Source organism: Carica papaya, chromosome 5, assembly GCF_054855325.1.
Source record: "Carica papaya isolate Zhongbai chromosome 5, ASM5485532v1, whole genome shotgun sequence".
Taxonomy (NCBI): domain Eukaryota; kingdom Viridiplantae; phylum Streptophyta; class Magnoliopsida; order Brassicales; family Caricaceae; genus Carica; species Carica papaya.
Window position 1 is genome coordinate 2,436,400 of NC_142313.1, and position 18,078 is coordinate 2,454,477.

Genomic DNA, 18,078 nt, shown 5'->3' on the forward strand with positions numbered 1-18,078 from the left:
GCCAAAAAAATATGAAGGATCCACGTAGCAGATACTACTATTTGATTTGATACCATTTCATGTTGATAATGGTGATGCACTAATTTTATGCCCCAATTTTCTTTCTACTGTTACTTATTGATAGAGTATAAACCCTAATCCATAGTGGAAACAAGAATTTTCTTTGTAATTTAATAGATGAAATCAACTATTTGAATTGATTTTGGAATTGTACAAAGCTAGGAAATTTTGATGGTACACATATATCAAAATCTATATGTATATCTATATTCTATACCCATATATATATAAGGAAAATTGAGATTTGCCCAATATTTTATATTCCAAATACTCTAAATTTTAATAATAAAATTAATATAATAATATATAATATGTTAGAGTTAAAAACTTATCTAAACTAGATATGACCAACTAAATTCACGAATAATTTATTTACTACGTGGTTAAACTTTATTACTTTATATAATTTTGACATCTTAATCGGGACGAAAAAATTCAAAATTTTGTGTCGTACGTTGTTAATCATTTTAATTTTTTGTAACAAAAATATTTTGTTATAAAAAGTAATTTTTTTTTCAATTTTTTTTAAAAAAAAGAAAAAATTTGATCCACTTTAACTAAAAGTAGATTGATGAAATCTTCCCTTCTAAGGAATCCAATCTCAAATCTCAATACCCCACAAATTTCTCCCTCTTTTTGATTTATTCTAATAGCTATGTTCTTCCTAACATGAGTTGCTTCGAATTGGGTATAAGTTCTTAATACCCTCTATATATGTTTTTAAAATTGAAAATTTTAAAGTTCATCGTTTAATCGGACTTGAATTTGATGAAACGAGATAATTAGTTTCGTTTATATCGTCAGTTATTTATTGATACCGATATATATTCGTAGAATAAATAAGATATATATTCGTAGAATAAATAAGTGATTTTAATATTTTATTTTCAGAGTCTGAAATATTAGTACGTGTATATATATATGTGCATGTATATTTCTAAATTATATAAGTTGTTGATGAGAATAAGATACAACTTATAAGATGGTTGGGAATTTTTATTATTAAAAAATAAATTCCAAATATATTTTAATTAATTCCCTTTTTATTTTCTTTGGTTAATTAATTGATTTTTCTCTAACTTATTGCCTTGTAATTTTTTATTATGCCAATGTTTATGTAATTTTAATTACTTATGTTAATTAATTTGATTAACTTAATTAATTGATGTAAAAATAATGATTATAGTAAACAAGCTTGAATAAAATTGCTTCTAACTGTTAATGGCATAAATAATTGCTGAATGTTTACATAATATATGCTAATATATATATATATATATATATAGGTGGATATTAATGGGCAACTACCAAAACTGCTAAGCAGTTTTGTAAGTAATAAATTTTAATATTTTTTAGGTATTAAAAAATGAAGAATAAAAATAATGAATTCTTAAATTTGAGGATTATGTAACCTTTTTTAATGGGATTTCTTTATAATAAAATTTTGGTAAAATTATATTTACATAACATAATTTTTATAATTATAAAATATAATATATGTATATATATATATTACTTTATGTGAATAAAATGAATAAGATGTGGTAAAAAATGTATGTAGTGTATAATTACAGAGTTTGTAATTAACCAAAAAAATCAAACATATATAGAAATATAATAATACTCAAATTATATTTTTGTATTTAAAATATCTTAAAAGGTAAATACTATATATTATCATATTAAATAAATAGATAATTATTATTATCACATTATCTTTATTTTAATATATTTAAAATTACTTTATACCATAAAGATATATATATATATTATCACATTAAGTAAATAGATAACTATGATTTATATTACCACATTATTTTTATTTTAATATATTTAAATTTATTTTTATATCATAAAGATAAATAGATAATTGTTATATTTATTAAGCATAAGATTATTTAAAAATTTTTTAAAAAAAATCTTATGTGTCAATTCTCTGTATTCCTCATATATATATATATATATATTCATAATAATTTATTTAATTAATTATAATTTATATATAATATGGTTTCAAATTTTATTAAATTATTAACATCATTAAGATGGGGTCACGTGCATGAAAGAAACCGTGGGTGAACGTGTACCCATCAAATAGAAAACTATGGGTTTTTTTGTATACTACTTTTATTTTCTAATATATATATATATATTATAATTATATAACACACACATATACATATATATATATAAATATACCAATAATCCAACTAAATTTTTTTCAATATTTTTATTTTATTTTAGTTCGTTGTTTAAATTTTGATGGATATTGACCATTTTCTTTATTTAAAAAATAAAAAAAATTAATTAAAAATTACTGGGACCCACGTCGGGATTAGTCGCTTAAATTATAAAACAATGTACTTAAAATATTATTATATATTATATTATATTTTATAGCCACCCTACCTTAATTATTATTTAATATTTAAAAAAAATAATAGTTTGAATAAAATCAGAAAATAAAAAATAATAAATAAACAAATGGAAAATTAGTATTTTTTGTTTTAAATTAATTTTATGTGTAATTTAATTATATATTTTATTTATTTATTAATACGAATAGGATTAGTTAAAAATTTTAAAATTAAATAAAAATAGATAAAAGCAAACTTAAGTATAATTACTTAACTTAATCCTTTTCTTTTTACTGGAGATGTTGACGATAATCCTAATTAGTAAAAAATTATCCGTTCCTAATCCCGTTTATTATTTCCGCTCATTTTCCGTCTTTATAAACACCCCCCCCTTCTCTTCTTCGTTCCTCTCCTCTCCCTCTCTCTCTCTCTCTCTGTCTCTAGTTCTGTAACTCTCTTTACAAGAACCTCTGATAAATCCTTCTCTCTTTGTGATCAGAAATGGCAGCCAACGGTGAGAAAGGCCTGATCGTCAGCTTCGGTGAGATGCTCATCGACTTCGTGCCCACAGTCTCCGGCGTGTCCCTCGCCGAGGCTCCGGGTTTCCTCAAAGCCCCCGGCGGAGCCCCAGCCAACGTCGCAATCGCCGTGGCTCGGCTCGGCGGGAAAGCCGCCTTTGTCGGAAAACTCGGCGATGATGAGTTCGGCCACATGCTCGCCGGGATCCTCAAGGAAAACGGCGTCGTCGCCGACGGCGTTAACTTCGATAAGGGAGCAAGAACTGCACTCGCCTTTGTCACCTTACGCGCCGACGGAGAGCGTGAATTCATGTTCTACAGGAATCCTAGCGCCGATATGCTCTTGACGCCTGACGAGCTCAACCTTGAACTGATCAGATCTGTACGTCGCCGTATTGGTTCTTCCTCTGTTTCTCCTGCATCTTCTTCATCACATTATACATTTTATTAACCAGATATATATTCAATTTAATTTAATTTCATTGATATTACCAAATCTCACACAAGATCTACGAACAAAATCCTAATTTTTTTTTCCTTTTTATCTTTTAATTTCAAGAAATTAAAAAAGAAATAATTTTTTTTTGTGCTGATCTCGTCGATGTGATCTTCGTCGGGAAGAAGATGACACGTCACGTGTGGGACCCACGTTTTGGCTATTTAAGGAAGCAAATATCCCAGTTTTATCGTCATGAATGGCGGGAGTCACCGGCTTTTTTTTTTCCCGGGTTGATCTACCGGGTTATATCGGAAGTTCAAAAACCTCTCTGTCTGATTTCTTTCCTTTTTACAAAATTTAAATTTTTTTCTTCTCCTTGAATATTTCCAAAATGGTGGATTATTTCTGTTTCCAAGTTTTCGATTTAAATGGTATTTTTAAAAAGATATGACGTTTATTTTCAGAAAAAAAAAAAGTCGAACTTGTCACGTTTTAGATCTGACTTTGGAAGACAGAAGAAGTTATCAACGACCAGTAATCTGTCATTTAGACTGTTGTAGATTTTGAAATTGGAGTGATTTTTTTTTTGGGTGTAGGCGAAAGTGTTCCATTACGGGTCGATTAGCTTGATTGTGGAGCCATGCAGATCAGCCCACATGAAAGCAATGGAGGTGGCGAAAGAAGCCGGAGCATTGTTGTCCTACGATCCTAACCTTCGGCTACCTCTGTGGCCGTCGGCGGATTATGCCCGTGAGCAGATCATGAGCATATGGGACAAGGCGGAGGTGATCAAGGTCAGCGATGTGGAGCTTGAGTTCCTCACCGGCAGTGATAAAATTGACGATGAATCCGCCATGTCTCTGTGGCATCCCAACTTGAAACTCCTCCTGGTCACCCTCGGGGAAAAGGGTTGCAGGTACTACACCAAGGTAAGCTTGAAATCTCCATTAAAACTCTGTTGAAAGCTTTGTTTTATTTCTGTATGCGTTTCTTGACTTGACCAAAAAGGGTGTATATACTGTGTCCCCATTGGTTGGCAAATGTTGACTTGTAGCGATGATGGGTAGGTGAAGATATGTTTCACGCGCTTGTTCAGTGCGTGGAGTTCATATAGTGGGGAATCAACCTTGTCAGCAATGATTCAATGAAAAATATTTTGTTGGGTTTTTGTCAGCAATGATTCAATGAAAAATATTTTTGTTGGGTTTTGTCTGGGTTCTTGTGTAAACTGTTGCGAACTGTAGAAATTATTTGTCTGAGCATGTTCATGTGTTTTTTCTTTGTCTGATTTTCCTATGTTACCACTATTTTTTTTTCTTTACTATCTGCAGAAATTCTTAGAATATAAAGAATTAGTGGCCCTAAATAGTTTTATAATAAACGTTTTTCTCTTCAAGTTGTGAAAACTTGGATATTTGCTAATTACTTTTTTGTGGTGGTAGGTGGGTAGATCTCAGCCATTTTCTCCTTGACCCCCCCCACCCTTTTATGAATTTATTTAAACCCAAGGGTTGCAAGGTCATAATCAAAACTATTGACTAGTGGAAGATTCAAGTTTTTGGGTCCAACTAAGGGATGCATGGATGGATTAAAATGAACTCTAGGCACCAAAATATTGGCAAGTTGAACGAGATTAATTAGTTAGTCTAAGTGGAGGGTTCCCATAATCTTTTATATTAATCCATATATGAGTTACAATTTGAAGGAGAATGGTAACGAGGTGTATTCCCCGTCTTGAATCTAGTTAAGATTACGTCTAATCCTTTTCTAAGGAGCCTTACATCTTTATGATTTTACCCATGTAGGAGGTGTGAATATTTTGTTCCAGTTTGATTAGATTCTTGTAAGGAGTGGTGGAAGTGTGAACATTGATGGAATTTTACACGACTTGTTATATAATTATTTACAATTTAAATTTTCTACATGAGTTTTTTATACAAGTATTTTCAATTTTATTGCATTTGCTCAAAACTTATGTCTTATAGCACGAGTCTTTACCAATGCCTATATATAAGCTAAAATTTCCTCTTGTTTGGTTTCAACAAACTAGAATTTCCATGGAGCAGTTGATGCCTTCCATGTCAAGACTGTAGATACTACTGGAGCTGGTGATTCTTTCGTTGGTGCACTTCTGTGCAAGCTTGTTGATGATCACTCCTTGATCGATGTAAGGAAAGACCTTCATATAATAAATGTTAATTCTTGTACGTGTTGGGAAATTATTTTGTGAGAGGAGTGTATGTTAACATAGATAAAACTGAAGTAACCAATAAGGGGAATTCATAGATATACCACTGAGAGGAGAAAGGATCATAAACTTACACTGGTAATTTTTCAGTTCTGCGTGGAGGCGTATGTATATATATATATATATATATATATATATATATATATATATATTCATAGTGTTAGGTTCCAAAATTTGGATGGTTAATAATTGGTTTTGGTTGACAGGATGAAGCGAGACTGAGGGAAGTATTGAGATTTGCAAATGCATGTGGAGCCATCACAACTACCAAGAAGGGAGCAATCCCTGCTCTCCCCACCGAGGCTGAAGCTCATGGCCTCTTCAAAGGGGCACTAGGAAATTGATTATACCTCTCTTTTCCCTTCATTGGTTATTTTTTTCTTTTTCTTTTTTCTTTTTCTTTTTTAAGTTTTTGGTTTGCTTGTTCTTTCTCTTCTTTTCTTTTTTCCAAAGAGGGGTTTGCTTGACAATCTACTGAAAAGAGAGAGACAGCAACCTCTCAAAATTCTCCTTTTGCTTCTCTTTCCTCTTTCTGGCCTTGGTTCAGGATTTGCAAGACTTTTGAGGGTTCCTGCTGAGGCAAGTTAGTGAATAAAAACTTTTGGGGTTCTTGTTTAAATTTTAATATATTGAATGATTGGACCATGAAAGTGAGTGGGTTTTGTTTTTGTTTTTGGTTAAAGCTTGGTTTTTTAAAGGTAAGAAAATGGGAAAAAGTCCAAAGATACGAAACTGGATAGTTAATACAATATAATATGATGTGATGATTTCAAGATGTGAATTGTCAGTATCAAATGGGAAAAATCCAAAGAGATGAAATTGGATAGTTTTGGTTGGTAAGAAGTTGCCAATGAAGCACTTTGATGCATTTATGGTTGTTTGTAATTATCACCTGGACCTAACTCAACCACTACGCTAGCCTTTGATGACTAGCCTGGCAGGCTGCAGCTCTCATTAGCCAGCTTTGCTCTGCGAATCATATGCTTTTTTTTTTTTTTTTAAATAACTTTTTCTCATGCTCATTACTCTTCCAAGAGCGAATCACTTTTTTCTTCAGTAATTACAAAATAAAATTATGTGATAATTACATTGCTACAATTGATTGTAGTCATGGGAATCTACTTATTGCAATCAGGAGTATTGCAATTAGGAGCAGCTGAAGAGAAAAGAGGCTTGAGTAGGTGCTTGAGGAGAAATCAGGGGCCAAGATTGGGTGAGCATAGAGGGAGTGATTGAGAAAGTAGACACTAGAGAGAGAAAGGAGAAAGTTTTTCCGGGTTTTAGGGAGTTTGCTGAGAAGCAAAAGGATTTTTAGGGAGAAGACAAGAGTGAGAGATAAGGAAAAAGGAAAAAGAAAAAAAGGGAAAGAGTATCGACTGGTTCTTAACTGAACTGACCAATTGCAATATGTAATATATCTTTCAATGTTTATAACTAGTTACTGCACACTATCAAACTCATGCTTTCTTTCTGTAATTAGGAAAGTTCATAAATATGATCTTATTCTATAAAAAGCTAGTAAATGACAATGATACACTTTTTCTACTTATTATATGTATATATATATATTATGTTCGACTTACATATCTCATTTTCTTTACTAACATAGACAAAGTAAGTTGAGATAAAACTCAACATCACTGTTTGTTTATCTTAACAAAAAGTCTGAAACATGTGGAAACATCTCAGACTCAGCTAAGCCAATAGATAATTTTCTATTATTTGCAGCATTATTATTATGATTAAGAGAATATTTGATTCCAGTTTATTAAAAAGCTTATAAAGACTGTAGTTTACAAGCTACAATTTAAACTAAGTCAAACAAGCATTTTTAAGTATGCAAATATGATAGGAGCCCTAATTTGGCAATAGTAACTTTTGGTAAGCAAAAGGTTATAAGCATAGGAGTAGAAACCTAGAAATATGGAAGGCACAGTCACTTTTGGTAATGGTTAGGGTAAAACCATAAAGGGAACCTTTTTTCTTTCTTTCTCTCTTGTACCACTCAGAATTTCATTTAACTATTTCTTGAAAAACACAAAAATAGAGTGAGATTACGGCTCCACAAACATATTATTTAATTTTTGTTTTTAAATTTATATATGTTTTAACTACAACACAATTGCTTGTGGATAGCACTCAAGTACCTCCATCTCCAAGGACTTCCAAGTCTGCTTACACTCTTCCCGTTTTGATTGCATCTGTGTCAGGAACATTTCGGCCCACGGCTCCTTCCTCCCTCCCATGCTCAGGTCATATGGCACTGAGAAACTGCAAATCCACCTTTAGACAGTAATTGAAATGCCAGGCCAATTTTATCATATAGAATATCGTGTGAACTGGCAATCTTTTCATTAAAGTATCAGTAACGATGGTGATGATAATATACTCAATTATCTAAGAAGGCACTGGAAGGGCATTGCTCCTTCCTTTGGTAGAACTAGAGATTTATGGTTTGACACGCTTTTTCTTTTCCTTTTCAGTTAAGAATCTCTTAGTTCTGCCGATAATTTAGTGAACCTTATAAATTTATGACTAAACTGTAAAGTCTTCTGTAATTGGGCAGCACTGGCACCCTCTGGCGCATTGTTAATATATATAGTGTGCTCCCTGTTAATATATGTATTTCATTTTTTTTCTCTTAAAAATGTACCAGTTAGAGATATACATATTATCATGATACTTCTGTTGCAGAACAATAATTACGAAGGGGAGAAACTGAACAATATAGTTCAAAATTTTACCTCATCAGTTCTTCTGATTGAGAAACCTTATCAATATTGTTCCTGCAAGAGTTTGAAAATAGACATCGATGAAAAATTCTGCTCATATGAAACCAATGCCATACTTAAATTCCCATTAGCACTTTCTTCCTCCTATGTTCTTAAACACTCTGTAGACAATTGTCATTCTATTTTTTTTGGAAACTATATATATTCCTCTACAAAAATAATAGCTTAGTTAGGGTGAAAGTACATAGGAAACAGTTTCTTCCTTCTAAGAAAAGATGGATCTTACATAACAATTTCTCACTTATTATCCTAGTAGTTGTTGTAAATGTGCTATATTTAATCAGTAGTTCATTTTTTTTTTTTTAATATAATCATAACTTGATAACAAATACTTGTTGTCAAAGTGAAATCTATCCAAGTGCCAATTAAATGTAAGTGCAACATGGGTGAAGATGACTATAATTATCATCTTAGTGCCTGTGAGCAGTATCAGTCATTCTGAAAACTGAATAATTTATTCAGCAACAGAAAAGTATAGCAGCAAACCTGGAGACCAGAACTCTGAAGATCCGAAGGGACTTGGTGGATAGATTGTAAATAGCATCTGCTATATGATCCCTGCCAAATAAGTACACCACCGGATAACCAAGAAGCCATCTGAAACAAATTAATACCTTGATTTAGAAGACTAGGATAAAATGGTATTGAAGTATCCACTTCCGAATTTAGAATATAAAGCTGTGGAGGCATCTGGATTTCTGGAATTGTATGGTTAATGAAACAGAAGAAATATAAAGCAAGTTTCTACATCAATTGAGATATGAATTTCTTTCAGCAAGGCAGTTTTCTATGTTTCAATGGATATCGTATCCACCCTAGTTAAATTATATCTTTCTCACAAACAGTTTTGAATACGTCCTAATGGGGCACATGCAAGAGAATACTACTGTCACTAAATAATTGAATTACATAACTTTCTTATTTCAATTGATATGCAAGCCCCATTAGTTGGCCGCAGAACTGAGATCCTATAAGCAAGTAATTAAATTGATTGATGCTTCCAGCAACAAGACAATTTTTGCCTTATTTAAAAAAAACATAATTTTGGGCCAATTTTCACTTAGAAACATGCTTCTTTTGGTCAAATTTGAGAGACAAATTCTCTAATAATGCAGAAACAGTACTACAAAACATTTTAAGATCGATTTCAACTTTATGGTTTAACTAACAAAAGCCATAGTTTACGACCAATATGGCCTAAATGATGTAGCAGAAAAATATAGACCAGATATATAACACTGAAGAATAATACATTTGAACACTAAAATGCAACTAGAGTGTTACCCATTCAAAGTTGGCAATGTGACCTGAGTGTCCTGCACACAGCAACTTAGATCAATATATTCAGAAGACTGAGAAGAAATAGGCTCACTGGTAGAGGATTTCATATTCGCCATACAGTCTGTCTTTGTACATGAGCTGCAACCACTATCTCCCCCATCATCAGGAAATTTCTGAGATAACAACTTTTGTATTGACATAAGTTGCATGACTAGTGAACTTTCCTTGGCACCTTTTATCATCTGGGGCCATAATGAAAAGTAGTCCTCAGTTTAAACAGTAAAACATCCACATATATATATATATATGTATATATATGTGAATGAAGAAAATGGCAGAAAAAAAAAAGCTTACAGCCAGAAGCAACCTTTGGAGGATCCTGTTCTAAATCGACAAAGTGAAATTCTTCTTCTGAGTTCAAGCTTGATGTTACATACTTAGCAAGTCTTCTTACATGTGTCAAATATATCATATCCTCGATGACCATTACCCTTAAGTGCTCAAAAATGGGTGATTCCTAAATAAATTAATATTCGAAGAGATTAGGTTAATTCTTGACATAATTAATTCCTAATAAGACAAGCAGAGACTACTTTGACTGCCTCCTGATTACAAAATTCTATTAAGACAAAAGAAATGCCCATGACCACCAATGTAGGATCAAACATGCAATTCTGTACAGCTGATCAAAATCCTAATCTATATCACTTAACAGTTGCACAAACAAATCAAATTCCAAAATGCAGCTAAAACAAATGAGCCTGATGCCTAAAGCACTTCTTCCAAGGGTTGAAGTGTTAAGACCAGGATAATCCCGAAATAGATTTATTCTTTTCTTCAAAAGGATAAACACTTTCTTTAAAAAAATTGACAGAACTGGTTTATAACTATGAGTGGATCCCATTTGGCCATACATAGCTTCACCATTCTTTTGATGAGAAGAGCAAGTTGGTGGTGTTTGTGTTGGGAGTGTTTCCAAATAAATATATTTTGATGCTTGATTGAATTATAAGTTTAATTTACTTTTTCATTGTTCCCCACTAGGTGAAATCATCCTCCATACATGAAACAGGTTCCTATCTTGGATTACCAAAAGTCTATCAAGGAAAAATGTATATATGTCATATGACATGTAAAGAAAGAATAGAAAGAGAAGATACAATCCTATTCCGAATTTAATACACCAATACATTCTCAGTTCATAGATTAAGAAACTAATAAACAAAATATACATGCTACTCAAGTGTTTTGAAGAAGAAATGAGCCAACTGGATAGACGATATTGAGTGATTGAACTTGTTGAAATAGTTGGTGAAATTATACAAGCCTAACCTTTTGGCAAAATTTAAGAAATGAAAGCAGATTTTCTTGCAGTTCAGGCATTTTTCCACCATAGTCAATCATAACAACTGGCCTCATTCCTGTGCACAAGCCTAGAACATCTGCCAGAGAAATACCATCACAAGCAACATTTCTTCCACATTAAAAATGCACAATGTTAAACCATAATCAACGTATTCATACTAGTTGTGTGTATGCTAGACTACAGTGTGATACTATGCACAATGTTGTGCTATAACCTTTATCTATACTACACTCCCCATTTTATCATGCATCAAAATTATGAAAACCTAAGGGTTTAATTAAAAAATGTCTTAAAATTGAAACCTAATTGGCATATAACACAAAATATTGAATTGATTCTTGGCAGATCAACAATATACATAGCTTCTATAAAAAAGGTGAATACAGAAAGCTTGAATCATGTCCTGGTTGGAACATAATAAAAGATAAAAGAATTATCAACTTCAGTGGTAAAACACTCGTTTAAGTTCAAAATTCTCTCTCCTTGCCTCCAATTTGTTCCTCATTGCCAAACAAGCCTAATGCTGGAGAATCACAGGAAAAAAAAACTATAGCAAAACCAACACAATCAAAACCCAGAAAGTAAGACAAAAAACCCGATCAGACCTAGGATCCAAAAAATCCAATCCAAAGTCCGAGCAGAATTCAAAAACTCAATCTATATTCTGATAATTAACCACGCAAAATGGAGCGATGAAAGAAGATTCAAGAGCTAATAGAAAAGAGATTAACCTATCTCAAGCCGACGCTTAGCCGCTGATTTGAGCCGCCATTTGATGTGAGAAAGAGATGAATCCAGCACTTTCAATAACTCTTCTTCTGATACTGAAACCTCCATTGAAGCAAAAGGTTGAAGCTACCAGGAGTCTGGAAGTTGGGTATCTTCAACTTGGTGCAGGGACATGATTTTTTGCGTCCTTTTTCTTAATTAATTTTTTTTTCCAAAATACAAGTTGCCACGTGTCGAAAACTGATTAGTCAAGTGACGACCAATGGACTGCACGTGTCTACCACGTGATCTTTTCTTCCTTCCGCAAATTATTTCTCCCGTCCCTTCCGCAAATTATTTCTCCCCTCTCTCTCTCTCTCTTACCGTCAACTTTCCCTTCTCAGTTTTCGCTGGTCTGCGGTGGGTTGCTCTTTACGCCGTACGATCAAAAGAGATAATAGACTTTTCGCCGGAATCTCGTCGGAGCTCCGATCTATTCGCCGGTGAACACGCGGAAAACTCACGTCATCTCCTTTCCAAGGTTTGATTCCTAGATCCAAATCTCTATTCGTGTATACTACCATATACATGTACCGTTTATATTTACTTGTTTATACTTGAATAATTTGTTTAGGCGTTGCTAAAGATCTCTGTCTATAATCGATTCCCTTGCTTGAATTGAATAGAGGAAGCCCACATCCTTTTGGAATAGTATTGTTCATGTTTCTATTTTCTGTTTGTTCGGTTTTTGTTCGAGTAATTTAACAAGAATCTGAAGAATAAATTAAGAGTTTTGGCTGAAAGTTCGTGAATTCTGCTATAGGCACCAAGTAATTTTTCATATTGGTATTGATATTTGAGGGTGACTGCTGTTTGGACTCTCTCGCTGAGGGCTTGTACTTGTAGCGAATCTGTTGTTTATTGGTTCCGAGTCCGTTTCCTCTGCTTTTATTTGTCTAAATGTATTTCCTCTTTTTTTTCTGTTTGATTGCAGAAATGTACAATAACGTTGGAGCCCAAACTGGGGGTGCTCAGCCTAATCCATTTGGGAATGCATTTTATGGAGCTGGTTCTGGATTCATCCGAGGTGGACTTGGTGCATATGGAGAAAAAATTTTGGGATCAAGCTCTGAGTACGTGCAAAGCAATGTGAGTGGGATGTTTAGGTCAAAACTCTATGACTGCTTTTCTTGTTTGAGCTTGCAAAGGCTACTTATATAATTAGCTTAATTTAGCTAATTAGGTAGTCTATCATTTTGAATGATGCTTCCAGGAAAGTTTAGGTTACTGTTCTGCTTAAGTTTGCACTGAAATATATGAAAAAAGAAAAACTAGTTATAAAACGGTTGTCATCCCTTTAAGAAGAACCTTTTTTGTCAATCATTCGAATAAATTCATTCTAGGGTTGCCCTCTGCAAAACAGGAGAGCCCAGAGCAATTAATATGAAATAAACGAAGGACATATGTTTTTCTTAACAGACATCTTAAAAGTTCAAAATGAATGCATTGTAACATGTCTATGATATGTTGAAAATCATTTCTACTGTCTTTATTATCTTTCTTTCTCTCCGAACATAGATCTACCCGGCTACCTGCATCTACCCAATGTTTATTATATAAGCTGACTCCGAACGGACTTTCTTTAGTCATTGTTGATTAAGTGACAAATACTGCATAAACATGCAAATTTCTATTTCATCCATGCTTGATAACTTTAAGGTTTTTGATACAAAACCTTAGTAACTTATTTTCTTCCCCTTTTACGGCTGTGATATGAGCAGATAAGTAGGTACTTCTCTGATCCCCAATATTATTTTCAAGTAAATGATCAATACGTGAGGAACAAATTGAAAGTTGTTCTATTTCCATTCCTGCACAGGGTAAGTTTATCTCTCTATGTGACTCTGTCCTTCTAGTTGTCCCTTACAGTATTAGTCACCTTTTTTCTTCCAACTGTTTGTTACAGGGCCATTGGACAAGAATAACTGAACCTGTTGGGGGTAGGCTCTCATATAAACCCCCAATTTATGATATAAACGCACCAGATTTATACATCCCATTTATGGCATTTGGTAGTTACGTTGTTCTTGCTGGCTTGTCACTTGGTCTTAATGGAAAGTAAGTTGGTTAAACTTTCTGTGTTCTATTCTTATCTTGGTCCGTAAGCAATTTCTATTAGGAAGATATGTCATTCACTTTTATTTCAAAAAAAGGGAAGATATGTCATTATTTGGTAGATATAAATACTTTATTTAGAATACTTTTTAACATTTTCAAAGACGCCCTGGATTTCTTGAGACTACTTAGAATGTTGATAATGGCCCTATGTGGTTGAACTTTCTAACTTTCTAACTGGTAGTTTTGAAAAGAAAAGAAGAGAGTACATTATCTTTAATTTCTTCTACTCAACTATTTTTGGTATGTTTTCCTTATGAAATGGGAGTTTTATTATTATTGTCATGAGTAGAAAAAGAGAGGAGATATACTAACATGACACCCCCTATTTTGAGGATTTAGGATGACAGATTTGTTAGGCATTGTATATGGGTTGCACTCTGGTGCCATATATTATATACTAATTTTTATTTTCAGAAAATATTAACATGGCATCAAAGAGGTGCAACCCAAATACATGCAATTTTTCAATTCAATCAAAATGTCAATAAGGTGCTCTAAATCTTTGGTAAAATTAAGAGAATGATCCTTATTTGTAAATAAAAAGGTTTAGAACCATATGCCTCTAAGGCTGCTCAGAAGATTTTATAACCTTCAAAAAGCCTTCCTATTCCTCACCTTCCAAATAACTTGAAAGGTAGCCAAGGGAACAAGTTGTAACAGTCTCGCCACTCCTAATTTCATCTGCCACTGACCTTTCCATCACCCAAATCACACCCAGGAGCCCATAAGCAGTGCACCAGAGAGGAAATGATAAAGGATACCATAACAAAAGGTGGTTTGGTGCTTCAGACGCCCTTGCTAAAATAACACCCATTCACTTGAATCTCTCCTCTTGTTCTGCAGTTGCTTGTAGTGAAAACCCTCCTCCTTGCTGCTTTCCAATCAAAAAATGCAACTCTAAGGAGATGCATTAAGTTCCATATTTGCTTCAAAGGAACTTTGATTGTTAGGATAGTTATTAGCAACCTGAAAGGAGAAAGATTTCACAGAAAAAGCTCCACTTGGATCAAGCTTCCTTATCGAGTGATCAATACCCTCATGTGAACAATTATAACAATTATAATAAGGATGTTGAAGAAGATTAATGTATTCATCTACCCTCCAATCATTGAGGTTTCTGAAAGGTCCACTGGCCAAACCCCAAGGCCAGAGGCATAAGAGGTGGTCTCTGCCACTATAGCTGGCCAAGGAGACCACAGTAGGAAAAGATTACTATATAGTGCCCCCCTCCCCCCACCCCCTCTTCTCAATCATCCAACCAAAATTTCTCCATCTAAAACGTCTGTGAAATTCATCCCAGACAGAATTCTCTTCCAAAGACCCAAACGATGAGGGAAATCTTTGCTACCTGGACCTTCACTGCATTGCCTCCATCTCAAATTTAGTTTTGATCACCTTCCTCCATATACTACCTTGATCGTTCATAATCTCAAAGCCACTTTCTAAGGAGAGCTTTTTTGGATTCAGTGATTGATCTAATCCCAAGCCCATTTCTCGAAAGGAAGTTTTACCTGTTTCAAGCAACCAAGTGAAACCTCTTTTGCTTCTCAAAGTTGCACCAAAGAAAACAATGTTGGGTTTTTAGTCACACTAGCAGGGATGGCGAACAAAGAGAAGTAATAGGTAGGCAAGTTGGAGAGTGCACTCCTGATAAGAATGAGGTTGCCCCCATTAGAAAGGAATCCCCTCTTGCACCCCACAATTCTTCTCTAAAATCTAGTCACTGCTGGATCCCAAGCAGAAGTATATTTGAACTTAGTTCGAAGAGGGAACCTCAAATATTTTAAGCAGAGACTGAAACCTTACGCCTTAAAACCCAGCTAAAGACTCAGTATCCTGCCCCTCCCCTAAAAAGACCAATTCAGAATTTGCGAAGTTAATCCTGAGCAGTAAGACAGCTCGGAAGCAAAGGAGAATGCATCTAATATTAACTGACGCCTTAGAATTTTTGGTTTGCAATATATTTGGCAGTTTTGTTGTTTTCATATTTGGCTCTTTTTTTTATGAAAGTATGTCTAGGTACTGAGCTTGTAGTAGGTATAGTTAATTATATCTAGAAGACTGGAACCTTTAAGTGGATCAGTGGGTTCACAAGCCTTGCAATTGAAGAACTAGGACCTTGTAACTTTAAATCCAGCTGTAGGTGACACAATATTAGCTACTTGAGAAGTGCCTTCGCATAGCAACTTCCACCAAAAACTATGAAATTATAGGGAGTACCTGTAGTCTCTATTTTAGATAAAGGGAAATGGGGGAACAGGGAGGCATAGAGGTAAAGGGAGACTGAGAATCTGTAAGGAAGAGAGAAGGAAGAAAGACAATAAAAGCAAAGGGGAAAGAACAGTAAAAAAGATTGAGGGAGAATGGTGAAAGAGCCTTAAAAGAGATGGAAGGAGGAGGGAAGGGAAGAAGCGGCAAAAGAAATGGAGGGAGAGAGATGGAAAATATAGATAATTTCAAAAGTTGGTGTAGGTAGTTTTTTTTTAATTGGGTGAAGTTTGAACGCACAGGCTCTTTTGGTCTTTAGTTTTGGCCTTGAGAGGGGGAGAGGATAATCTACTGAGGAGAGAGCCAAAAAAAATTTAGATAGTGGGAATCCAAATTAAATTGGTCCCAGGACTTTCTATTCTTTCTCAACAGTTGCATTCAGGTAGAACTTTTCTTTTAAATTGTTTGAACTTACAGGTTTTTTTAATCTTTAGTTTTGTGTCCCAGATGCGTAGTGAAATCACCTTCTCCAACCTATGGGACTTAGGGGTGTAGTTTAATTTACCCTTATCCTAGACACCTTCCAACTGTAGTGTAGAATTGGTAGTTTACATGGTGGATTTGGAGGAGAGGCTGTCTTGACATTGAAAATTAACTGTAATCTCTATTTTAGATAAGGGGGAAGAGAAAAAAAAATAAAGTTAGATAATGATGAAATGTTCTCACAGGATTTCACATTCCATTTCAACAGTTGGAGTTTGGTAGAATTTTCATTTTAAGTTGTTTGAATTTACAAGTTCTTTGAATTTAGTTTTAAATCCAGGCAATTTAGTGAAATCACCTTCCCAATCTATAGTATTTAAATGTAATGTATCCCAGTTGTAAGCACCTTCCAGTCTGTCGCAGTTGAATGAAATTTTATCACAAGTTTAAGCAGCTTTCTTTTCTTGGTTTTTTATTCTTGTTTGTTCCTGTTTCCACCTTTATTTCCTTTTAAGTCTTAGTATATTTTTGCATCATATAAAGAATTTTCTGTTGAAGAATATGCCTCTCGTAAAAAGGGATTTGATGAAATTGTAAATTGACTGCCTAAATCCCTTTCCATATGTCATCTTGTGTAAACTTTGGTACAAACTTATTTTGTCCTGTCATTTAATTGGGGATTGATTTCTAGGTTGCACAGTTATATTTATAAAGGAACTTATTTTAGATTGTCATTTTTATGTAATTTACTACCTTTTCTTCTCATTACTCAACACAGTCTCTTAATCAAATTTCTCTAGGTTTAGCCCAGAAGCTCTAAACTGGTTGTTTGTCAAGGGGTTGCTTGGCTGGTTCATGCAGGTCTCCCTGCTGAAAGTAACATTGCTCTCACTGGGTAGTGGAGAGGCACCTTTGCTGGACATCGTCGCATATGCAGGCTATACTTTCACGGGAATGTGTATAGCTGTCCTCGGGAGGATCCTATTGAAATACTCGTACTATTTCTTGATGCCATGGACCTGCTTATGCATGGGAATTTTCTTAGTGAAGACAATGAAGAGGGTCCTCTTTGCAGAAGTACGGAGTTATGATTCGAGCAAGCACCATTATCTCCTGCTCTTTATTGCTCTGGCTCAGTTTCCTCTTTTCATGTGGCTTGGCAACATTACTGTTAACTGGCTGTTTTAAACTGCTTCCATGTATTTGTAGTGATAAACAATTCTGTTGTTTATAGCAGCTTTTTGGAATCATTGCAGGCAATTGAGTGATAGTTGATTTTCTAGATCTTGGCCGATTATTTTATTTGTTATTTTCCAGTGAAACGTCCCCCTTTCACTCCGACTTCTAAATGGAGTTTCTTTGAATGTTTTTAACTTCTCAATGTGGAGAGCCTCTTGATACTGAAAGTTCCTTGGAAGACACCACCGTATTTGATGCAAA

The 18,078-nt window shown here is 34.0% G+C and overlaps 3 protein-coding genes across 8 annotated transcripts; 2 read left to right on the top strand and 1 right to left on the bottom strand.

Moving 5' to 3' along the window:
- The first annotated feature begins 2,918 nt into the window (after positions 1-2,918).
- On the top strand, positions 2,919-6,272 carry LOC110821321 (pfkB-like carbohydrate kinase family protein). Its single transcript, XM_088220153.1, has 4 exons — positions 2,919-3,317; positions 3,971-4,303; positions 5,425-5,541; positions 5,829-6,272. The coding sequence occupies exons 1-4, from the start codon at positions 2,919-2,921 to the stop codon at positions 5,964-5,966; spliced, it is 987 nt and encodes a 328-aa protein (XP_088076279.1). The 3' UTR covers positions 5,967-6,272.
- LOC110821550 (uncharacterized) lies at positions 3,082-11,973 on the bottom strand. Of its 6 annotated transcripts, none has more exons than XM_088220155.1 (8): positions 11,793-11,973; positions 11,028-11,137; positions 10,063-10,212; positions 9,699-9,937; positions 8,901-9,011; positions 8,367-8,408; positions 7,770-7,905; positions 3,082-3,357 (listed from the first exon to the last, which is right to left on the bottom strand). In XM_088220155.1, the coding sequence occupies exons 1-8, from the start codon at positions 11,896-11,898 to the stop codon at positions 3,310-3,312; spliced, it is 942 nt and encodes a 313-aa protein (XP_088076281.1). In that variant the 5' UTR covers positions 11,899-11,973; the 3' UTR covers positions 3,082-3,309. The 6 variants fall into 6 exon arrangements, with proteins under 6 accessions (XP_088076281.1, XP_088076280.1, XP_088076283.1 ...); XM_088220154.1 differs by having other exon boundaries at positions 3,082-3,360; XM_088220157.1 differs by having other exon boundaries at positions 7,770-7,893; positions 11,793-11,972.
- A 144-nt stretch (positions 11,974-12,117) lies between these two features.
- On the top strand, positions 12,118-17,920 carry LOC110821253 (Integral membrane HRF1 family protein). The gene is made up of 5 exons (XM_022051031.2): positions 12,118-12,310; positions 12,764-12,918; positions 13,551-13,649; positions 13,736-13,887; positions 17,439-17,920. Exons 2-5 carry the CDS (start codon positions 12,766-12,768, stop codon positions 17,824-17,826), a joined length of 792 nt encoding a protein of 263 aa, XP_021906723.1. The 5' UTR covers positions 12,118-12,310; positions 12,764-12,765; the 3' UTR covers positions 17,827-17,920.
- The last annotated feature ends 158 nt before the right edge of the window (positions 17,921-18,078 follow it).

What these genes read in the sequence shown, in the direction of transcription:
- LOC110821321 (XM_088220153.1), top strand. Translation starts at nt 2,919, where the DNA reads ATGGCAGCCAACGGTGAGAAAGGCCTGATCGTCAGCTTCGGTGAGATG. An exon ending in GTTGCAGGTACTACACCAAG is followed by an intron (nt 4,304 to 5,424) that starts GTAAGCTTGAAA and finishes TCAACAAACTAG; the next exon opens with AATTTCCATGGAGCAGTTGA. An exon ending in ATGATCACTCCTTGATCGAT is followed by an intron (nt 5,542 to 5,828) that starts GTAAGGAAAGAC and finishes TTTGGTTGACAG; the next exon opens with GATGAAGCGAGACTGAGGGA.
- LOC110821550 (XM_088220154.1), bottom strand. Translation starts at nt 11,898, where the DNA reads ATGGAGGTTTCAGTATCAGAAGAAGAGTTATTGAAAGTGCTGGATTCA. An exon ending in TAAGCGTCGGCTTGAGATAG is followed by an intron (nt 11,138 to 11,792) that starts GTTAATCTCTTT and finishes TTTCTCTGGCAG; the next exon opens with ATGTTCTAGGCTTGTGCACA. An exon ending in ACATTGCCAACTTTGAATGG is followed by an intron (nt 9,012 to 9,698) that starts GTAACACTCTAG and finishes AATTTGTTTCAG; the next exon opens with ATGGCTTCTTGGTTATCCGG.
- LOC110821253 (XM_022051031.2), top strand. Translation starts at nt 12,766, where the DNA reads ATGTACAATAACGTTGGAGCCCAAACTGGGGGTGCTCAGCCTAATCCA. An exon ending in TATTTCCATTCCTGCACAGG is followed by an intron (nt 13,650 to 13,735) that starts GTAAGTTTATCT and finishes TGTTTGTTACAG; the next exon opens with GGCCATTGGACAAGAATAAC. An exon ending in TCACTTGGTCTTAATGGAAA is followed by an intron (nt 13,888 to 17,438) that starts GTAAGTTGGTTA and finishes AAATTTCTCTAG; the next exon opens with GTTTAGCCCAGAAGCTCTAA.